The sequence below is a fragment of the Marmota marmota genome, unplaced genomic scaffold, assembly GCF_001458135.2.
Source record: "Marmota marmota marmota unplaced genomic scaffold, marMar, whole genome shotgun sequence".
NCBI lineage: Eukaryota > Metazoa > Chordata > Mammalia > Rodentia > Sciuridae > Marmota > Marmota marmota.
In genome coordinates this window covers 11,164,151-11,188,153 of record NW_026000283.1, presented here as the reverse complement: position 1 = coordinate 11,188,153, position 24,003 = coordinate 11,164,151, and the positions used below count along the sequence as shown (strand labels likewise).

General features: G+C 37.9%; 1 protein-coding gene across 1 annotated transcript in view; it reads left to right on the top strand.

Moving 5' to 3' along the window:
- The first annotated feature begins 5,687 nt into the window (after positions 1–5,687).
- Il13ra1 (interleukin 13 receptor subunit alpha 1) overlaps positions 5,688–24,003 on the top strand; it is a 45,752-nt gene continuing 27,436 nt past the window's right edge. Inside the window, exons 1-4 of the mRNA XM_015498526.2 lie at positions 5,688–6,005; positions 11,238–11,376; positions 13,154–13,274; positions 22,905–23,092. Coding sequence (XP_015354012.1) covers positions 13,210–13,274; positions 22,905–23,092 — 253 coding nt within the window. The 5' untranslated portion in view covers positions 5,688–6,005; positions 11,238–11,376; positions 13,154–13,209. The remainder of the gene's footprint in view (positions 6,006–11,237; positions 11,377–13,153; positions 13,275–22,904; positions 23,093–24,003) is intronic.

The window sequence follows — 24,003 nt, the reverse complement described above, 5'->3', positions numbered from 1 at the left end:
TTAGGGAGACTCTGCCTCAAAATAAAACTATATATATATATATATATATATATATATGAGACTGCTTTTTATTAAGGCTGAACTGTGTAATCCAAACAATAAATACTATAGGCATTCAGAACAGAGGAAACTGTGAGGGTCGATAGTTTTATGGAAGAGGTAATATTTAAGCTAGACCTCAAAGATAGGTGGAATTTGAGTATGTGAGAAGTGATTCCCAGTAGGAGGTGGTTAGCAGGAGCAGACCCAGAGGTGAAGGTAAGAGTGTTCCTTTGTGGTCAGTAAGGAGCCTAAGTTGGCAGGAGAGGGTATTGGCAAGGTCAGTCCAGACAGAAGAGCTTTATTTGCCTTTTTTTGGGGGGGGGTACTGGAGATTGAACCCAGGGGCACTTAACCACTGAACCACACCCCCAGCCCTTTTCATTTTGAGTCAGGGTCTCGCTAAGTTGCTGGTTTTAAATTCACAATCCTCCTGCCTCAGCATCCTGAACCACTGGGATTACAAGTGCGTGCCACTGTGCCCTGCTTTGTTTGCTCCTAAAGGCCCTGAACTGGACACAGCCCAAGGGAAATGACCCTGGAGGAAAAGCAAGCTGGAAGACTTGACTAGTTAGGGGAGCCACTGGAATGTAAGCTCTGTGGCAATTGGGGTTTGCAGGTCTCCATTGGAAAGATGTGCTCTGTACACGTCCAGTGCAGAACATGATTTCCTGGTGTCTTCCCCTACCTGGTGGGGCTCAACAGAGCATGTTATTGTGGTTGGGGTGATTAAGAAAGATGTTCAAGAAAAAAAAATGGACAGGAATTGATGACTGAGTGTATGTGAGGAAAGGAGATGAATGACTCATATATGATTCTTGTGATGTCCTTAACTTTTCCCAAAATGTGCCAGCTCCTGTGTCTGGACAGGAGAAAGTCAAAGCTACCAGCTAAGCAAAATGCATTAAAGCTTAAAAAAGTATTGATTCTGTTAACTCTTACTTCACATAGGATGTGGTGCTAGATGACTGTAGACTCACTTGGGGTTTTCAATTTACCAGGAGGAGATACAAGGGTCCCTTCTTCCTTCCCTCTTCCGTTTCTGATTTCAGTGATCAATCTTCAAGAAATAATTGAGAGTAGATGCCTAAGGAAGGTACAAGGGATACTTCTTATGTCTCAAAGGCCATGGGTACATAATAATTTCACAGAAAACTGAAGCAACTATTTAGAACCATTATGTCTAGTCAAAAAGAAAGCAGGGCTGGGCATGTGGTGCATGCCTGTAATCCCAGTGGCTCTGGAGGCTGAGGCAGGAGAATTGTGAGTTCAAGGCCAGCCTCAGCAACTTAGTGAGGCCCTGAGCAACTTAGCAAGACCCTTTCTCTAAGTAAAATATTTAAAAAAGGCAGACAGCCATGTGCATTGGCGCATGCCTGTAATCCCAGCAGCTCAGGAGGCTAAGGCAGGAGGATCATGAGTTCAAAGCCAGCCTCAGCAATGGTAAGGTGCTAAGCAACTCAGTGAGACCCTGTCTCTAAATAAAACACAAAATGGGGCTGGGGATGTGGCTCAGTGGTTGAGTGCCCCTGAGTTCAATCCCCAGTACCTAAAAAAAAAAAAAAAAAAATGCTGGGGATGTGGCTCCATAGTTAAGTGCCCCTGGATTCAGTTTGTGGTACAAAAAGCAAGCAATCAAGTAGCTAACACATAGTACTTGCTCTGTGCAAGAATTGTTCTCAGCATTTTACCTATATTAACTCATTTAATCCTTCAGAAGCCCTTTTGCAATATGTTACTATTATCATTATCAAATAGATAAGAAAACTGAGGAATAGAGAGGTTAAGTAACTTGCCATTTACTAAGTTGCAGAGCGGGGATATGAACTTGGGCAGTCTGGCTCTTTCAAGTCTTTCCTTCTAATTACTGCACTATAGTGAAAGAACAATTAGAGATCTTTACATAGAGTATTGTTACTGGTACCAATTCCTTGCTTCCCCAATGCTGAACTATAACACCAGAGAAGCACGCTGGGGCAAGTGTAGAGTGGAAAGTGGAAGGCTTTATTAAAGGACAGCAGAAAGACTTCTCCAGGAGGAAGAAGGGGACCCAAAAGGCGGGATCCATGGAAGGGGGAGGGCTTCCCTTTTTTAGAGCTAAGGTCTTCTTTCAGCTTTCCCACACTCCTGTCCTTTGTTTTCCTTTATCTTGCAGTGATAGAATGCAGGTGGAAAGGCCCAAAATGTAGGAGTTAGGTGGACTGAAGGAGTAATCTGGGCAGGAAGGGCCTGGGGCAGCTTTTTGATTAGCAGTTCCCTGTTTGCTGGGAGTTGTTTCATTAACAGTTCCTTAGGATGGGCTCTGGGCTTTGGGGACATTAACATTTCAATTTTCCCAAGTGCTGCTCTGGTTTCTGGGACTCCAGTCTCTATAATAGCCTCTGCTTTATTTCTTACTGGATATTAGACCCGATTTACCTAACTACACTAACTACCTATCTTTAAATCTGGCTTCAGTATCATTACCACTTATTTATGTATATGTCTGAGTGTGTTATACACACATACACATATACACACAGTTCACATGGATTCATATACGTTTAAATATTTGGTGATTGTATTTTAAGATTTATTTTTTTATACTGGGGTTTAACCCAGGGATGCTTTACCACTGAGTGACATCCCAGCCCTTTTTTATTTTTATTTAGTTAATTTTTTTAGCTGTAGAGAGGGACACAATACATTTATTTATTTATGTGGTGCTGACGATTGAACACAGTGCCTCACATGTGCTAGGCAAGTGCTCTACCACTAAGATACAATCCCAATCTCCCAAGCCTTTTTTTATTTTTTATTTTGAAGTAGAGTTATACTCAGTTGCTTTAGGGCCTCACTAAGTTGCTATGGCTGGCCTTGAACTTGTGATCCTTTTGCCTCAGCCTCCAAAGTTGCTGGGATTGCAGGTGTGCACCATTGAACCCAGCTCAATTTTTTTATTGGGTAAAATAGAAGTGGTCCCCTACTTAATGATGATCTTGCCTGAAATTTTCAACTTTACAATGGTGTGAAATCAATACATATTAAAAAGAAACTGTATTTCAAGTTTTGAATTTTGATCTTTTTAATAAATTACATGAGATATTTAATATTTTATTATAAAATAGATTTTGTGTCAGCTGATTTTGTCCTAACTATAGACTAATGTAAGATTGCTGAGCACTTTTAAGGTAAACTAATCTAAACTATGATATTTGGCAGGTTAGGTGTATTTAAACACATTTTCTTTCCTTTTTTTAAAAAATAAGAGTCAGGTTTTTGCTATTTTGCCCAGACTGGTCTTGATCTTTTGGTTTCAAGTAATGCTCCTGCCTCAGCCTTCCAAGTGACTAGGACTACCAATGCAAGTGCCCAGCTTGTTTTCTGTTTTTATTATTATTATTTTTACACTAGTCATCCTAATGGGTACAAAGTGGTATCTCATTATAGTTTTGAATGGCATTTCCCTAAATGTTAGATATTGTGAGCATTTTCATGTGCTTTTGACCATTTCTATATCCTGTTTGGTGAAATGTCTATTCAGGTCCTCTGCCTCTTTTTTGGGGGGGGAGGGACGGGTACCGAGGATTGAACTCAGGGGCACTTGATCACTTAGCCACATACCCAGCCCTATTTTGTATTTTATTTAAAGACAAGGTCTCAATAAGTTACTTACTTAACACCTCTCTTTTGCTGAGGCTGGCTTTGAACTTGCGATCCTCCTGCCTCAGCCTCCTGAGCTTCTGGGATTCCAGGCTTGCACCACCACACCCAGTCTTTGCCTCTTTTATTGAGGTTTTTTTTTTTCTTTGTTGTTGAGTTTTTAGAATTCTCTCTATATTCTGGATATGAACCCCTTATCATATAAGATTGATAACTATTTTCCCCCATTCTTTGTGTTGCTTTTAGACTATGTTGATATTGCCATTCTATACACAATTTTTAAAAAATTTTCACAAATTTCAGCTTGTTAATTATTTTTGTTATCTGTGTCCTTAGTGTCCTATCAAAGAAATCAGTGCCAGATCCAGTGACATGAAGCTTTTGTCTCACATTTTCTTCTGAGAGTTTTAGATATCATATTTAGGTCTTTGATCCATTGTGAGTTCATTTTGTACGTAAGATCTACCTTCTTTCTTTCACATGTGGATATCCAGTATTCCCAGCATCATTTGTTAAGACTGCCCTTTCCGAGGAGTGTTCATTTGGCACCCTTGTTAAAAATCATTTGGACATATATGTGATAGTTTATTTTCATGTTTTCTATTTCATTCGATTGTTCTGTATGTCTTTTTGAAAGGACCATGCTGATTATTGGTTATTATAGCTTTTTAATAAGTTTTGAAATCAGAAGTATGAGTCTTCCAGCTTTGTTCTTCCTTTTCAAAATCATTCTGGCTATTCAGGTTCTCTTGAGGTCCTGTATGAATTCTTTTTTTCAAATTTGTTTTAATTAGTTACACATGACAGTACAATGACCTTGACATATCATACATTTGAATCAGATGAGATATAATTTCTCATTTTTTCTGAGTGTACAGGTTGCAGAATCACATTGGTCATGCAGTCACGTATATACACACAGAAATAATAATGTCTATTTCATTCTACTGTCTTTCCTATCGCCCCTTCCCCTCCCCTCCCCTCCCATCACTTCTCTCTACCCAATCTAATGTGACACACTTCTTTTTTTTTTCTTTTTCTTCACATCGTCAAACATGTATTCTGTATAATGATGAGGGTCTCCTTCCATCTTCCGTGCAATTCCCCTTCTCCCACCCTTTCCCTCCCACCTCTCTTCCCTANGTCCCCAATAACAATAAAAAAAAGAATATACACTTCTTTATGTCAAGTACAATTGGCCCTCTTTTCTCAAAGGGTCCCGTATTTGTGGGTCAAACAACCATAAATTGAAAATATTTGAAAAAAATTGTGTCTGCTGAACATTTACAGACTCTCTTTCTTGTATTATTCCCTAAACAATAGAGTATAACAACTATCTATGTATCAGTTACATTGTATTAGGTATTATAAGTAATCCAGAGATCATTTAAAGCAGAAGTAAGGATGTGCATAGGTTATAGGCAAATACTACTCCATTTTGTGTAAGGGACTTGAGCATCTAAAGATTTTTGGTTTCCACAGGTGGAACCAAATTCCCTTGGATACTAAGGGAGGACTGTAGTTAAGAACATGATGGAACCACGTTTTCCAGGTTGCAATCCCAGCTCTGCCATTTACTAACCATGGGCTATGGGACAAGTGACTAAACCTCCCTGTGCCTCAGTCATGTCATCTTTTTGGGAGGGAAGGGGTTAGTGGGATGTGAACTCAGGGGTACTGGACCAGTGAGCCACATCCCCAGTCCTATTTTGTATTTTATTTAGAGACAGGGTCTCACCAAGTTGCTTAGCACCTTGCTTTTGCTGAGTCTGGGAACACAGGAGTGCACCACCGTGCCTAGCAGTCATGTCATCTTTTTTTTAAAATTTTTTTTAGTTGTAAATGGACACAATATCTTTATTTATTTTTATGTGGTGCTGAGGATCAAACCCAGTGCCTCACACATGCAAGGCAGGTACTCTACCACTGAGCTACAGCCCCAGCCCCCAGTCATGTCGTTTTTAACATTAAGCTAATAGAAGTCCCTATCTCAAAGGTTGTTATGAGGATTAAATGGATTAACTGTGTGTGCAGTGTTTCCAACAATGCCTAAGTCAGTAAATGCTAGATATTGTTAACTCAGCTGTTATTATTTTTGGCTTTTAGGAAGTGGGAGAACAGACCACATGAACCATTAAAAATACTGGTATTGATACATTTCTTTTATGTGCTTGATTTGAACAGAAACTCAGCCACCTGTGACGAATTTGAGTGTCTCTGTTGAAAACCTCTGCACAGTAATATGGACATGGAATCCTCCAGAGGGAGCCAGTCCAAATTGTAGTCTAAGGTATTTCAGTCATTTTGGTGACAAACAGGACAAGGTAAGTTTCCTGGAACATACTGCATTATTGAGGTAAAGTGAACACTATGTATTGGGAGCCAAGAATAAGTCAAATTCTAATCTTACTTCAAACTGGGAGCTTTATTTTGGGTTGTAGCCAAATTTCAAGAATTTTAACCAGCTATTGACAAAACTGAACTTTTAAAAACTATTTATGTTATTATTAAAATTTGTTTTTACCTGTCAACTTGCATCTATGTAACACTTTCGGTTTTTCCAGGAACTTTCATATTTACCATCTAGTACAGATAGATATGCAAGAACTTTGTGGTCTACAGTAGGTGGCCATATAGAAAGTGAAAATTTACGATGTCAAGTGTGTTTGAGCAGAAAGTTTCTTGATGTTTGAGGAAAAATGAAGAAAACTTTACACTTTTCTAGTCAAATGTAGTCAACTGATTTAAGTAAATTGGTATTAACATGGTTGGATAATTACAGGGTCTTTATGATAATCTTATTCAATTGTTACATCAATCTATATCTATAGCTATTTTAGTTGTAGATGGACACAATACCTTTATTTTATTTATTTATTTTTATGTGGTGCTGAGGATCGAACCCAATGCCTCACATGTGGAAGGCAAATAAATGCTCCACCACTGAGCTACAATCCCAGCCCTTCTTTATACCTTCTTTCAGTATGTATATGTTTGTAATGGGAAAAGGGTATTCGGGGTTATATTTGTCCAGGATTTTGAGGAGGCTGATATAGTGAGTTATGAAATCATTATTCTGAAGCAGCTTTGGTGGTGGGATGAGTCAAACTAAATTTAGTTGGCACACTACTCTTAACTGACTTAGCTGGTAAGTGATTTAACCTCTCTGAGCCTTAGTATCCTGTGTGTCAAAGGGGACCCCACTCACTTCCCTGGCTTGTTGGCTTGTAACAAATAATGTATGTGAAAGTTGAATAGTGATTGGAACAGGGAAGTTTCCAGAGGGAAATTTGCTTTCCTCTCCCTTCTCTGCTGAGGTGTTAATTATGGCTTAGGTATTAATTGAGGCTTGTCAGGAGTATTTATGTATGATTGATTAAGTGGAATGAACTCAGGGGTACTTTCACCAGCCCTTTTAATTTTATTTTGAGATACATGCAGCCATCTCACCTGGCTAGAAATATTGCTTTCTGCTTTTTTTTATATTGGATATTGAATCCAGAGGTACTTTACCACTGAGCCTTATCCTTAGCTGCCTACCCCACTTTTGAGTCAGGGTCTTGCTAAGTTGCTTAGAGCTTCACTAAATTGCTTAGAGCCTCACTAAGTTGCTTGAACTTGTGATCCTTGCCTTAGCTTCCTGTGTCATTGGGATTACAGGTGTGTGCCACTGTGCCTGGCAGTATTTGCATTTTAGAAGAGGTCCTCTAATAGGCTTAAAGCCTGGTGATAATTCTAGTAGTGAAACTCAAGTTCCCATTGACTTCTTCTTATTCTTAAGAAAGAGCCTTAAACATTTGAAATCTTAGTGCTTGTTTTGGTAGTTCAGCCTTGAGAAATTCAGGAAAAGAATTGCCTTTGTGTGTGAACCCATGGTCACATAAGTATCTAAGTGGCACTCTGAGGAGAGTCAGGTCCCTTTTGTTAACTTGTCAAGGATCAGTTAGGTAAATATGCTGATATTCTAGCCCAGAAATTAAGTGTACTTAGAAAAATTTAGACTTGAAAGTCTAAACTTTAAGAGACAGTGCAATTAAACAGAATTGAGTTTGAAAATTTGTCTCTTTCCCTTTCAAGCTGTGTGACCTTGGGAAGTCACTTCACCTCCCTGAGTCTTCATTTCCTTTTTTTTTTTGTTTTGTTTTAAATATGAGGTGTGGCTGAGGATTTCATGTTCATTAAAGGAAAAGAGGTTTGTCATGTATGGGACACAGTTTGTGTTCAAGTAATTGTTAGCTATTATTATTACTATTGTTAGGTTGAAACGTGCAAAATTGCTACTATTATAGCACAAAAATGGTTGAATGTTGACAGTATTATATAATTCAGCCTAATATTATCATTTAATTTTGTTCCTTCTACTTCACTTCTGAAGACACAAGATGGAGACCATAAAGGGTGACCTCTGCCTGAGTCCTTGTTTATTTTAACCATTTGAAAGTTTAATATTTATCAATCCTTTAGTTGTGATAAATGCAGATTATTCTTTCCAATCAGTAATGGGGGATTTCCTGTCTACCTATTGAAGTTTACTGTGCCAAAGCTGAAAATGAATGGCAGGAGTAATTTTCCTCTCTCCTTTCTGTCATTTGTATACAGCATTAATATCATAGGTAAGAGATGGGTGTATATACCTTTGAAACATTGAAGCAGTGGCATTAGCATGGTTAGTACATGGGTTAGGGGGTTTATGCAGTGTCCAGTGGTCCCAAGTTGTTAAGTGAGATAAACTCTGGAGGTCATTTTCAATCTTCAGATAGTAGGCTTATCAGTCAATGTCTATTAATTCCCTAATCTGAAAAGTAGAAGAGGCATCTGGCATCAGATTTTAGTTATCTTTCATCACTAAGAGATAGGCAAGTCCCACTGGGTGAGTTAATCAAAAAGTCCCTTCTGTCCAGGCATCTAGAGAGGCAGAAGCTGCAACTGACTCCATTTCTTTCTGAGAAAGGAAATTTGGAGTTGAGAAGATGCAATCTAGCCAAGTGAACATTGGTCCAGACAAATGAGTTCAGGACTCTGGTCTTGGTTTTTGATAAATTTTCAAAGGATGCCAGATTCCCTGAGGGGTGGAGAATAATACAGCAGCTACCAGTGGAATGATTCACCAAAGCCGAAAGTCACGTGGGAGCACTCACACATGTCTCATTAAGATCTGATGGGAGGAATCTAGTCCTGTAATGAAGAGAGATATGCCTGACTTGGCAATAATTAATAATCAGAGTTCCTATTTTTTTTGGTAGTACTATGGATCAATCACAGGGGTGCTTTATCACTGAGCTACACTTCCAGCCCTTTTTATTTTTATTTTGAGACAGGGTCTTGCTGAGTTCTCCAGTCTGGCCTTGAACTTGTCATATTCCTGCCTCAGCCTCCTGAATGGCTGAGATTACAGGTGTGCACCACAGTGCCCAGCCACAGTTCCTACATTATTCATATCAATTTAACATTATTTACCTTGAACTCTCAAATGCTTTAAAAACATTATTATTTTTTTAAAAAATGTTTCCTCCTAGTATCCATTTTCTAAATTATCTTATTATTCATATGCCTAAAAGATAAGATTCAGATATAGGTACTAAAGCATTTTTAAAAAATCTAAATTTCATTATAATAAAAATCTCTGTGTAATAAAACTCCTCAGCCCTCTAACTGAAACAATATCTAATATAATAAGAGAACGGTGATTTTTTAATGATGATTCTAATTTATGGTGTTTTTAAATTCCTGGAAATTTTTTTTTTTTTGTGACGCAGGAGCTTGAACCCAGGGCTTCACACCTGCTAGACAAGCACTCTACCACTGAGCTACACCCCAGTTCTAATTTATGGTATCTGATGGTACATTTTCCCCTGGTATCCTCAAAGGGCAAATACAGATTCCAAACAAGAATTATCAAGGATCATTGAGTCACTGTGATTCATTTAGGGGTAGATAGGACTTGTGTTCAGTAAATTGTGAGGTTAGTGAAATTTTCATGCAAAGCCTTCCTGTTACCTTACCGTGATGCTGGGAGTTGGTCTTCAGTTTCACAAGCCCAGAAACCTCATTTCCTCAGCACCCATTCATCTCTCAAGGTACAATTCCTTACTTTGCTTTGAAAACTAAAATGATGAAGCATTCTAGAAAGACTTCTGTCAGCATAACTGGTGTGTTCCATCCTGGTAGGCAGAGCCTATATGGGAAGCCAAATGATAAGTAGGTTTCTTGGCAAGGAATCAGGAATTTGTTGTGAAAATGTACTTTGCTAAGAATAGCTTGAGGCCCCACTGAGGGTAAGCAGAGCTTTGCTGGCTACTCGATGTCCACATAGCAAAGTCACCCTCTCTTTCCTCCCAGCCAGAATTTTGCTCAAAGATACTTCTTTTTCCAGGCGGACCAACTTCCCTGTTCATAGTGCTGTCTTGACTGAGCCTAAGAACTATTCTGTCTCTGTAAAATGATGTTTCTCATGTCTTTGCTATGGTTTATTTCTTGTTGATTTACCAGCTACTTCTTAGCAGGTATCCTTATGTCCAGGTTTTGGAGGTGTCTGCAGTTCCTTTCTTGCTTAGCTGGCATCAAGCATGTGAAATGTTAGAATAGCTGTTTGGGGTGGTAGATTGAGCTAGTTGGAACCAATTTTCCCCTTCATGGTCATCAACACATTATAAAAGGAAATACTATCTGAAACTTGAGTCAGAAACTTGCAAAACAGGAAGCTCGCTCCTTGGAGCTCTGATTAAAAGCAGCTCCATTCTTAATCCAACTCCGTCACCTTTGGAAATGTTAATTTTCCAGAGTCATTTAATTTCATTATTCTTAATCATAATAACTGAACTTGTGACTTATGTCTTTAAGATATCTATAAGTTGACTTTTGTGGTTCCACAAATCTCATCTACTTTTTAGAGTAAGAGTGTATATACTCAGTGCACATAGTGACTCTTGAAATTTATATGCATATGGAGGATGGTCACAATAATCAAACAGTACAGAAAAGGGTTTAATGAAAACCATTTCTTTGGCTTTCAACCCCTAGAGATAACCACAATTACCAGATTCTTAAAGTGATCCTTTTTTACTGATCTTGATGGTATCTTCTTGAAATTGAATTTTGATAATCATATTGTGTTTCCTTTAAAGTGGTTTTTGGCAGCTGATGTGTTAGCATGGTAGGTTTGTGAATAAACATCATGATGTTGACACTTGTAAAATGTGGAAAATTGTCTTTAATCCACACCAGGCTTTGTCACTGGTGGCACAACTTACATTTGGTGCCGGATTGTTTGTTGTGGGATGGATGGCTGTCGTGTGTCTTGCAGGATATTTAACCTTAACCTCTATCCTCTAGATGCTAGTAGTTCCCTACCTTCCAAGTTATGAATGTCTAGATATTACTGACTTTCTCCAGGGATGGCAAGAAAACAAAACTATTCCCAATTGAGGATCACTGATCTACACCATTTGACAACTTACCATTTCAAAAACATTTGGGCATGCTCATGTTTAATTTTTTAAGCGCATTTTTGTGTATTTGCTTCATCAATGCTTTTTTTTTTAACTTTCTAACCTTAGATTATTGCTCCAGAAACACATCGTTCAAAGGAAGTACCCCTAAATGAGAGGATTTGTCTGCAAGTGGGGTCCCAGTGTAGCACCAATGAAAGTGAGAAGCCCAGCATTTTGGTGGAAAAGTGCATTTCACCCCCTGAAGGTAACTGAAAAAGCACTCTCTCTGTGTTTAGAGATTAAATCCAAATTCAGGATGTTTTAAGGGAAGAATGTTAAAAAGGAAAAATAAGCATGTTGGCTTAGCTTCAGTACATACTAGCCCTAGGAAAAACTGTTAAGTAATGAGGTTGATCATTGTCCCCCACTCTCACATTACCTAATATTCTTCCAGCTCTTATGTTGCTTACTGATAAGAGCAGGGCTACGGGATACTAGCTGTCTTAGGTTTAAATCCCAGCTGTCACTTATCACAGTAAAAGTATGATCTGAGGCAGATTCCTTAGCCCCTTTACACCTCAATTTTTTCATCTGTAAAATGGGGATGATGGTGGTAGCTATCTCTTAAGATTATTGAGGGGATTATCTAAGTCAATATACATAAGGTACTTAGAATGATCCCTGGCAAGAGCAAATGCTATACATATATGATCTTCCTTTTCTTTTTTTTATACCTGGGATTGAACCCAGGGGCACTTAACCATGAGCTACATCTCCAGCCCCTTTTATTTTTTATTTTGAGACAGTTTCTTGCTAATTTGCTTGCTGAGGCTGGCCTTGAATTTGTAATCCTCCTATCTGAGCCTCCCAAGCCTCTGGGATTACAGATATGCACCACCATGCCTGGCCAAATGTTATTTCTTAATATTATGTTGTCCTTTGGTTGGGTAGAGAAGGGCCTTATTTTCCACCTCCAAACCTTAGCACTGCATATCCTACCTGCCTTGCATTGATCAAAACCTATGAAATGCTATTTATAAAGTTATAAAATTCAGGACTGCCAAGAGATTGGAAGCATGGTTTAAGATAACTTACTTGCTCTGTTCACATTTCTTTAGGAGTTTAATAATCTGAGAAAAAGTTATATTATGACATAAAATGGTTGATGATGGCTTGGTGCAGTACTCCTTCAAGGATTATTAAGGGAAACAAGTTTATTTATTTATTTTTTGGGGGTACTGGGGATTGAACCCAGGGGTGCTTAACTACTGAGCCATATCCCCAGTCCTTTTTTGTATTTTATTTAGAGACAGGGTCTTGCTAAGTTGCTGAGGCTGGCCTTAAACCTGTGATCCTCCTGCCTTAGCATCCTGTGTTGCTGGGATTATAGGCATGCACCACCACACTCAGCTACAGATTTATACTTTAACTAAAATAACTTAATGAAGATAGAGATTTCAGTTCAGAAAGATTTTTGTGCTCCTAAAGGCATAACACAACATAAGTAACTGTTAAAGATTGTTTATCTATTCAGAACTATTTCAGGAGGAATATTCTTTACTTTTAAAAATAGTATTGATCAAAAAGCAGGAAGGTATACTATACCTCAGTAAAGTGTTTTTCAATGTAGGGTTGGGGCTAGGGATGTAACTCAGTGGTACAGCATGTGGTTAGCATGCATAAGACCCAGGGTTCCATCCTGAGCACACAAATAATTAATAAATAATTAATAAATAAGTAAGTAAATAAATAAATAAGGACTGTTGTATTTTTATATTAATTTACGAATAGTCTTTGCGTATGATTGAAATATTATTTGGCCTTTAAACCTCTCTCTCCAGTTAGAGGTAGAAGAGTTTTCTTTGTGTCAGGAGGTGAAAAACAAGGTTGCAAACCTTAGATTTGGATTTTGGCCATCTGGGTGATTTCTGGGTAAAATGGGATGAGAGATTCTGGTAAAGCAGCTTGAACATCCTCCGCCAACCACCATGCTACAGAACAATTGGCAAGCAGGGTCCTAAATTCTTACCTGGTTTTTCTAGGTGATCCTGAGTCTGCTGTAACGGAGCTCCAATGCGTTTGGCACAACCTGAGCTACATGAAGTGTTCATGGCTTCCTGGAAGGAATACAAGTCCTGACACTAACTATACTCTTTACTATTGGTGAGTATGTATATACAGTAGAGTTACTGGAGGACTGACTATGATTGCATAGGGAACCTTTTGATTCAACCTAGTTTTTTTAAAAAAAGGAACAGCCTATTATTCTCTACAAAGGCAAGGAGGAGGGCACTTTACTTCAGTGGAAAATGCATCTGCTTTGTGTGTCTTCTTTAAAAAAATGCTTCCTAGTATGTTCACATAGCTGTATATTCATCACCTTAATCAATTTTAAAGTACTTTAATTACTTCAAAGAAACCTGATCCCATGAGTACTCGACTCCCTTTCTTCTCACCCCTCCCAACCCCTGGGAACTACTCATCTATTTTCTGTCTCTATAGATTTGTCTATTCTGGACATTTAATACAAATGGAATCATGTAATGTGGGGACTTTTGAGACTGGCTTCTTTCACTAGGCACAGTGTTTTCAAGGTTCATCTGTGTTGTAGGATGTATCAGAATATCATCACATTTTATTGCTAAATAATATGCTATTGTAGGGATATACTATGTTTTCTTTATCTGTTCATCAGTTGATGGACATTGGGTTGTTTTCTGCTGTTGGCTGTTGTGAATAATGTTGCTATAAACATTCATGCACAACTATTTATGTGAACCTATGTTTTCACTTCTTTAGGAGTACCCATGAGTAGAATTGCCGAACTGTATGCTAACTATGTTTAATTCTTTAATGAAGGCTGATTTTTCTTGACATTATTGAAAATATCAACAAGTCAAAAAAAAAAAAAACACCTTTCTACTTTTAACTATAGATGCATAGGGTATTGGTGTGTGTGTGTGTGTGTGTGTGTGTGTGTATCCCCACATACTTTTCACCCTATTTTTCCCATTGGAAACCTCTTGGGTAACTGTAATGCAATATCAAAACTAGAAAATTGGCATTGGTATCATCCACAACCTTATTCACAGCTCACCGGTTTTACATGTGCTTGTGTGTGCTCACATGCAATTTTATCACATTCGAAATATAGAATGGTTCTATTGCTACAAAGATGCCTTGAGTTGCCCTTTTATAGCCATACTTTCCTTCTGTACCTGCTCTTCTCTGCATTCCTCTCTCCCAGGTGTCTAGCCACTGGCATCTACTAATCTATTCTCTATCTCTATAATTTTGTCAGTTCAACAATGTCACTGGAATGGAATCCTATAGTGTATACTACTTAAAACTGGCCATTTTTTTTTACACACAAATGCCCTTAAAGCTTATGCAAGTTGTTACATATATCAAGAGTTTGTTCAACAGTGTTACTGGAATGGAATACTACAATGTATACCACTTAAAACTGGCCTCTTTTTTTTTTTTACACACACAAAATGGTCTTAAACTTCATGCAAGTTGTTACATGTATCAAGAGTTTGTTCCTTTTCATTGTGGTATTCCATAATATTGATGTACACCTGATTTTTGTTTTTAATTTTTTGATACTAAGGATTGAACCCAGGGATGCTTTACCACTGAGGTAAATTCCCAGCTCATTTTAGTTTTTATTTTGAGACATTTTCACTAAGTTGCTGAGGGTCTTGCTAAGTTGCTGAGGCTGACCTCAAAATTGTGAGCCTATTACCTCAGCCTCCCGAGTTGCTAGGAAAACAGTTGTGTGCCACCATGCCTGACTGGATGCATCTGTATGTTTAACCATTCATTCATTGAAAGGCATTTCGGTTGTTTCCTGTTTGTTGCTATTACAAATAAAACTTCTATAAATATTTATGTATAGATTTTTATGTGAGCATGACTTTTTACTTCTCTTGAATAAGTACACAGGAGTGCAAATTACTGAGTCATATGGTAATTACTTGTTAATATTTTTAAAAAATTGCTAAAGTATTACTTACCTAGGGCAGTTGGACCATATTACATTGCTGCCAGCAATCCAATTCAATTCAATAAGCCTTTATTTAGCACACATTGTAGGTAAAGCACTGAATGGGCAGCAGACAAGAAACTTGTCCCTTGGCTTCTAAAGCCTAAAATAGACAAGGGGAGATAGAGTCCAACACAGTTATCTTTGTCACTATAAGGCAGTATATGCCATAGGCTGTTGCTGAGGCACGGAAGGATTCTTGTAGAAAGCTAGGGTGGAATGGGAACTGGTGGGAGGGGGAAGCTGAAGGCTTCAAATAGGGGACAGACTGAACAGGTGGGAGAATTTCTTACAGGTTGGCCTCTGGGGAAGAGTGTTCTGAAGAATGGAGAATTTTTTAAAAGTAGGTTTATTTACTCTTTCCAAGGCCCTGAAAATATCATGAATGCATTGACTCTTTTTTAAATCAACATATAATATTTATGCATATTTATGAAATAGAATATTATAATTTGATACATGTATACAATGGGTAATGAGCAAATCAAGGTAATTAACATTTTCATCTCCTCAAATATTATTGTTTCTGTTTTGGGACCTTCAAACTCTTCTCTACTTATTTTGAAATGTACAATTAATTATGGACTACTGTTGCCTTATTGTGCTCTAGAATATTAGAACTGCTTCCCTGTTCCCCAACTGTGTATTAGTACATTATCCAAACTCCCATTATCCCTTTTATCCTTCAGAAATGGGGATATTGAGTTAGTTTAATAGCAGATGGAGAAGGGAGAATCCAGCCTTGACACTCTATCTTGTACATGGACTTGTTCCCTCACTATTATTTGTTAAAGTGGATCTGAGAGAATGGGGTGTAAAGGGCTGTGTCCAGGAGTTCTAAAGCTACCAAATAAGCACTTTCATCCTGGAGTGTTGAGCTGAGGGTAGAGTTCAGTGACAGAGCACTTGCATGAAGTCCTGAGTTTGATCCCCAGCATCACAAAAAAGAAGAAAATAAAAAAGAAAGAAAGAAAAAGAAAAAAAATCCTGGTGTGCCTATTTTGCTTGATGACCCCACAAAAAGTATTTTTGGTATATAAAAACACTCATGAAAAAAAAAAACACTCATGGCTATAGAATGCAAAAAAAAAAAAAAAACCCCACAATTTTTTGGTTTAAATTTATTTTTAACTGATACATAAAAAATCATGCATATTTATGTATCATTCGTGTGACATTTCAATACATATATAGTGTATACGAATTGAACTATATATTTCAATACATTATATAGTGTATAATGTTTAAATCATGTTAAACATTTCTACCTCCTCAAACCGCATGACTTTTAGAATGAAAACCTCTAAAGTCAAATTCACTCACATGTCATGTAGAAGGCTCCTCCTGGCAAAATTGAGCAGCATTGCAGGTGAAACCAGATGGCACTAATATTGTACATTTCTTTCTGGAGGTTTAACCCGGGGTGCTTTGCCACTGAGTCTCTTCCTGGCCCTTTTATTTTTTATTCTGAGACAAGTCTCACCAAGTTGCTGAGGCTGGCTTTGAACTTGTGATCCTTTTGCCTTAGCCTCCCAAGCTGCTGGGATTATAGGCATGTGCCACCATGCCTGGCTTGTTTCTCCTTTTCTTAAAATGCTTTGTGGCTCCTTGGTGTTTTGGAGTTAAAATACAAACTCTTGAACATGACAAAGACCTTCCATGACCTGGCCCCCATCAACTTCCCTAGCCCTGGTCTCATCTCCTTCCCTCCAGCCCTGCCCTCTTGCAGCCTATCATTTGGTTTACACTAAGCTTCTTTCATATCCTCAGACTGACTTTTCAAGCACTCAGAAGACTGGAATTCAAACAAAATATTCATATAGAATAGTAGAAACATTCTGTTCTTTTGCCCCTCGAATTTTGCCCTTTTGCCTAATGCCTCTCATTTGTCTTCATCTCAGCTCAGACACCATCTCCTCTCCAGAAAGCTTTCCTTGACCTCTCAAGTCTAGATACATGTGCTTTCCTCACGTCCCCTGGCACCTTGTACTTTTGCATGCCAAAGCACTCAGCACATTGTGTTATTATTTCCTGTTTACTTGGTGGTAGCCTGCCCCAGGCTACAATCTCCTTTGAAAGCAGGGGCTGTGTCTTGTTTTCCCCAGTGCCTCACCATGGTAGGTATTCTACAAATCACTTGTGAATGTTTGGTAGGATCCAAAGCTAAAGAACATTCAGTGTTGGGGTGAGAACTTACGAAGTGTAAGTGACTCAGAAGCATTATAGTATGGGAATCAAAAGAGAAAAGGATGAAGTACATCTGGCTTTCTGAAGACTTGCTAGTAAAGAGGCCAAAGAACTAAGCCTAAGAATCACTGGCCTGTGAATATTCTCTCTGATACCTGAATGCTAACACACCAAAAGGGTGGGAAGAAAGGATAGAAGTTCATTGGATTGGAGAAAGGAGAATGGAGGGAAGGGAGAGGAATGGGAATAGGAAAGACAGTAGAATGATTTGGACATAACTTTCCTATGTTCATATATGAATACACGACCAGTGAAACTCCACATCAGGCACAACCACAAGAATGGGATCCTAATTAGAATAAATTATATTCCATGTATGTATAATGTGTCAAAATAAACTCTTCTGTCATGTAAATCTAAAAAGAACAAATAAAGAATAGAAGCACTGGCCCGGCTCTGTTGATGTTGCGGTGAAGTCTAGGGAGAGCTGTTACCAAAGACTTTTTAAAAAAAATTATGTATTATTTATTTATTTTAGTTATCAAAGGACATTTATTATTTATTTATTTATATGTGGTGCTGAGAATCAAACCCAGTGCCTCCCACATGCCAGGCAAGTGCTCTACCACTGAGCTACAACCCCAGCCCTACTACAGACTTTTAACAATGCCCTAGGAGTTGGTAGCATCCTGAGTTTATTATGCTATTTCATCTCTCTTGCTCTTCCTGGAGGAATTATGGATAAAACCACAGGGAAACCTTTAAAGAGTCTGTATCTATAAGGGGAAGGAAAGAAGTCTTAAAAATCATGTCTCATTCTGTGGCAGACTGTGTGGAAAAATAACATAGCTAATAGAATTGGGTGGTACTGCAGGTGGATGGCTTAATCCTAGGGTTTCTGATAAGATAAAAATTAGGAAGTGTCTTGAGAATATATTAGCAAAAAGTAAGTTTCAGTTCAAATCACACTGAGTGTCTTCTCTGAATGAATGAATTAGAAAAAACTGGACTGACCAATTTTGAAAAAGCATTCTCCTTCCTCTGTGCTTATGTGGGCTCTTGCCAAAGCTGAAAGAAGATGGTGCTTGAGCTGGCTTTCAGCTCTTAGTTGATGCTTTTTTGCAGGACACAATCTATACAATGATCGAAGGTGGCTCAAGAGAGTGGTAGTTTATTGGCACTCAAGTGGAGTAGGTATCAAAGATCCTACTTTCTTGAGTTGCCCAATCTCACTAGCCAGTTTCACAGTGGTTCTTGTATTGGGCAGCACAGATATGTAACATTTCCATGATCTTGGAAAGTTCTTTAGAACATTGTTGGTAAATATTCTATATCCTCCGCCCTCAGTACCCCATAACTTATTCTTTCTAGAGTCAAACTGCTTGGATTCAAATCCTGGCTCTCTTCCTTACTAGCAAGATGATTTGGGGCAAGCCTCTTCTTTCTGAGCCTGAGTTTTATAATCAGTAAAATGGGGGGTAGTGATAATAGCACTTACTTTTTAAGGTTGTTGAGGGATGTTATTGTATGAAAAGTGTTTGGAGCCATGACTAACTGCTGGCAAGTATAGAGTAAGCACTGAATCCCTGATAGCTGTCATTATTGGTGTGTGTTATTCATCTCCAGTCCCTTGCAGGTAGAGTCATTGCACAGTGCTGGCCTCCTCCCCCCTGCCTTGGAGATTTGGCACCAATCTCCTACCTCTTATTTCCCTAGATTGATTCTTTCCCAAACAAAATCACAAAAGCAAGGGAGTCAAGATAGTGCTCATTAGCAAGTACCCAGAAATGATTTAGCTACCCATGTAAATCACATCACATACACTGCCAAAGACTGTTTTTCCTTAATCTCCAATCAGAAAATGTGGAGTCATTTTTTAATTTAAAATAGATCTTTGAAACTCTAGGGTAATGACTTATGTCCTTACAGAGATAGTCTGGCATTCAAAGGACCTAAATAGCCTACAGACTAACCAGAACAATGAATTTTAGGGAATTTCTTACTACATTAATCATCTTTAAAGTTGGAAAATAATCTCTAATTTGTCCATCATCCCTTATGTCTGCAATGTAATTCTGCAGAGGAATTCTGTGTATTTCTACAGAAAGCACTTGCTATTTATTATCTAGTCTTTCATGAAAAGTCCAAAAGGGTTGTATATTTAAAACCAGTATTTTCTCTTTTATTATTATTTTTCTAAGTTACAACAAAATTATTTTAAAATTTCACATCTGGGGTCCTGCATATATGTGAAATACTCAAGGTACAAAAATGAAAAAGAGATCTAAAAGATTGCTTATTAGAGGAGTTCCTTTCATTATTAAAAATAATTTTGTATGTAGTTTTCTCTAGTTATGTAAGAAAAATATCTTTGGTTTCTGTTTCTAGTTGTGGGTGGAAAACATTCTAGGATGGTCTGATCCAAGAACTAGCCATGATAATAACTTAATTTTTAAAACATTGTTTTCTTTCATAAACTACAGGGACCTACAACTTGGAGAAAGAGTCTTGTACTATCTCTTGAAGAATAAGAATATTCTGTATGTTGAAGCATTCTTTACACAGTCTTTGTAGGAGTAAATATGTTAGATCTGAATTTTTAAAAAGGATTTGCAACAGAACCTCCTGGAGAATTTCTGTTGGAATGCATGATTCCTAGGCCCAGGTGATCCCCTTCTAAGTCTGAGAGAGGATTTGAGGAATCAGCATTTTATTTATTTATTTTTTATTTGTTCTAATTAGTTATACATGACAGTAAAATATATCTTGACATATTGTACACAAATGGAGCACAACTTCTCTTTCCTCTGGCTGTACATGATGCAGAGTCACTCTAGTAATGTGTTCATACATGTATATAAGGTAATAATCTCTGTCTTATTCTACCATCATTCCCATCCTCACAGACCCACCCCTTCTTTCCCTCCCCTCTACACAAACCAAAGTTCCTTCATTCTAACCTACCCCCCCACTCCACTATGAATCAGCATCTGCTTATCAGAGAAAACATTCAGCTTTTTTTGGGGGGGGATTGGCTTATTTCATTTAGCATGATATTCTCTATTTCTATCCATTTACCTGCAAATGCCATAATTTTATTCTCTTTTAATGCTGAGTAATATTTTATTGTGTATATGTACCACAGTTTCTTTATCCATTCATCTGTTGAAGGGCACCTAGGTTGGTTCTATAGTTAAGCTATTGTGAATTGTGCTGCTATAAACATTGATGTGGCTGCATCACTATAGTATGCTGATTTTAAGTCCTTTGGGTATAGACCAAGGAGTGGGATAGTTGGATCAAATGGTGGTTCCATTCCAATTTTTCTGAGGAATCTCCATACTGCTTTCCATAGCGGTTGCATCAATTTGCAGTCCCACCAGCCAATGTATGAGTGTACCTTTTCCCCCACATCCTCGCCAACACTTATTATTGCTTGTATTCTTGATAATTGCCATTCTGATTGGAGTGAGATGAAATCTTAGAGTAGTTTTGATTTGCATTTCTCTAATTGCTAGAGATGTTGAACATTTTTTCATATGTTTATTGATTTTTTAAAATATTTATTTTATTTCTTAGTTTTAGGTGGACACAGTATCTTTATTTCACATGTATGTGATTCTGAGGATCGAACCCAGTGCCTCGTGCATGCTAGTCGAGCACTCTACCACTGAGCCACAATCCCAGCCCTGTTTGTTGATTGATTGTATTTTTTTCTTCTGTGAAGTGTCTGTTCAGTTCCTTATCCCATTGGGTTATTTGTTTTTTTGGTGTTAAGTTTTTTGAGTTCTTTATATATTCTGTAGATTAGTGGTCTATCTGAGGTGCATGTGGTAAAGATTTTTTTCCCATTCTGTAGGCTCTCTCATCATGTTATTGTTTCCTTTGCTGAGAAAAAGCTTTTTAGTTTGAATTCATCCCATTTATTGAAGGAATCAGCATTTTAAATTACTACATGAGCTGAGGATATAGCTCAGTAGTAGAGAGCTTGTTTAGCTTGTCTAGCATGCTGGAGGCCCAGGGTTCTATCCCCAGGACCAAAACTAACTAACCAAAAAAACTACAGATGGTTTTGAGATAGCAGACTAAGAGTTTGGGACTCTTTACTCTTCATTTGTTTTTTAAAAATTGTCTTTCTTTTCTGCAGAATGTTGGCACAGCTCCTATTATGGCTAATGATAGAAAGCCTGAGTCTGTGTCTTCTGCTCATTATTAAAAAAACAGTTCCTGGGCTGGGGATGTGGCTCAAGCAGTGATGCGCTCGCCTGGCATGCGCAGGGCGATGGGTTCAATCCTCAGCACCACATAAAATAAAAATAAAGATGTTGTGTGCACCGAAAACTAAAAAATAAATATTAAAAAATTCTCTCTCTCTCTTAAAAAAAAAAACAAAACAATTCCTACAGTAAAACATGTAAGGAGTGCATTTTGTCTACCTGCACTATGCTAGGTGCTAATGATCATTGAGGAAGTCATGCATAGAGGTGAAGTGGGAAATAAGATATCAGCAGCATAATTTATTGAAGGCACTTGAAGCCTCCTTGTGGAGTAGGGCACTTAAAAAGCCATTGTGTTCTGGAATGTTGTTCTGGCAGCAATGGAAGGACACTAATAATGAAGGTCATGGAGGTCAATCTGGAGAAGTTCATGAAATCTGAGGCAGTGAGGTCATGAATCAGGGTGTAGGCAATGAGAGTATCACAGAAGACAAGAATCCAAGATGCTTTGCAAGCAAAATTTGGTGATAGAATATAGGGAAATGAGAAAAAAGAGATGATTTCAAAGTATATAAAGAGCCTAGAGAGAATGAGCTTGGAGTGATGGAAATGGGAAGATAGGAAAAGGCAGTTTGGTGGGGAAGAGAGTACATGCTGTGTTGAACACTCACTGTGAGGTAAGAGTAGAACACTCAGATGGGGCAGTTAGAATCTGGGACTACCTCTGTGGTGAGAGGTCAGGAATAGGAATCTATATAATAGAAATTCTAGTGGAAGGATGGGAGTGACAAAGTGAGGTTGAGTGGATGAGGGAGTCAGAAATAGAGAAGAAGGAGCAGGCAGAGGGGACCCCAGAGGAACCATGGGTTTCAGCATATCAGCTTTTTAAAAAATTTTTTAAATATTTATTTTCTAGTTGTAGATAGACACAATACATTTATTTATTTATTTATTTATTATGTGGTGCCAAAGATCCAACCCAGGGCCTTGCACATGCCAGGCAATCACTCCACTGCAGAGCCACAACCCCAGCCTCAGCATATCAGCTTTTTAAGAAGTATAAAACTACTTCTCTTCCTGGCTTCAGAATATCTTCATTCATACAGAAGATGACTCCTATAGCTTTCATAGCTATTGACTATACTAATGTCTATCAAAGAATAGCATTTTTTCTTAGGGCATGAAATGAGCCATATTATAAAATAGAGTTTAAAAAAAACTATCTTGCCTTATTGCAAATATTGCTTTTCATGGACTTCTCCTTCAATGTTTAAAAATTCTACTCTTGTTTCTTGAATACTTTGTTCAAAATAATACAGAAGGTTTTCTCTTATTTTGTAGGCACAGCAGCCTGGGGAAAATTCTTCAATGTGAAAACATCTATAGAGAAGGTCAACACATTGGTTGTTCCTTTGATCTGACTAAAGTGAAGGATTCCAGTTCTGAACAACACAGTGTTCAAATAATGGTCAAAGATAATGCAGGAAAAATTAGGCCATCCTTCAATATAGTGCCTTTAGCTTCCCGTGGTAAGTTTTAGAAATCCACTATGACTATGGGTATGTTATATCTTTTGAACAATCAACTCAAATAATAAAAATAATGATAATTTTGGTCTTAAGATCTTCTTGAAACATGAGACTACATTTATGTAGACCTTTCTTTGATAGATTCTTTTTGATGAAGCAAGTTTGGAAATTCTATTAATCAAGAGCTCATGTGCCAAATGCATTATTCTTGTTTACTTAGGCGTACACTGAAACTTAGAGCAATTGGTTGTAGAACCAATATTGGAACCCACGTTGTCTGAATCTAGGATCTTTTCTCTTCACTTATGAAACTTGAGAAGATGGTGCTCATATGATCATATAGTTTCGGAATAATCTTTCTTGGTTAGAAAAAGCTTAGATTGAGGGTGGTAATATTAAGATTAATATTTAATTTTTTTGATGCTGGGGGTTAAACCCAGGACTTCAGCATGCTAGGCAAATGTTCTACCACTGAACTATATTCCCAGTCCAAGACTGGTCTTGAAGTTGCAAAAATATTTGACACTTTGTGTGGCACAGGCACTGATTAATCAGAACAACCAGGATAGCTGTGCCTGGGTGTACCAGTTGAGTGTTTGCCTATTAGAAAGACTTGAAAACAAAATATCTCGTTGAATTCCTAACTCCTGTACCTTGGATAGACATATACACCCTTTATAAGTATTTTCTTATCTATGACATGGTGTATGTAGTCCCTTTTGACCACAAAGAATTGTCATAAGGTTCTGATGATATAAGGTATATAAAATGTGTTTTGTGACTCTCTACAGCAAAATAGCATCCACATACTGATTAATTTGTTTCTGACACCCTAGCAGGGAGCTCTAAGTTGGCTAAATGGTATATGGATGATTCATAGGTAAGGAGCCATCATTTGACAAAGGGTCCCA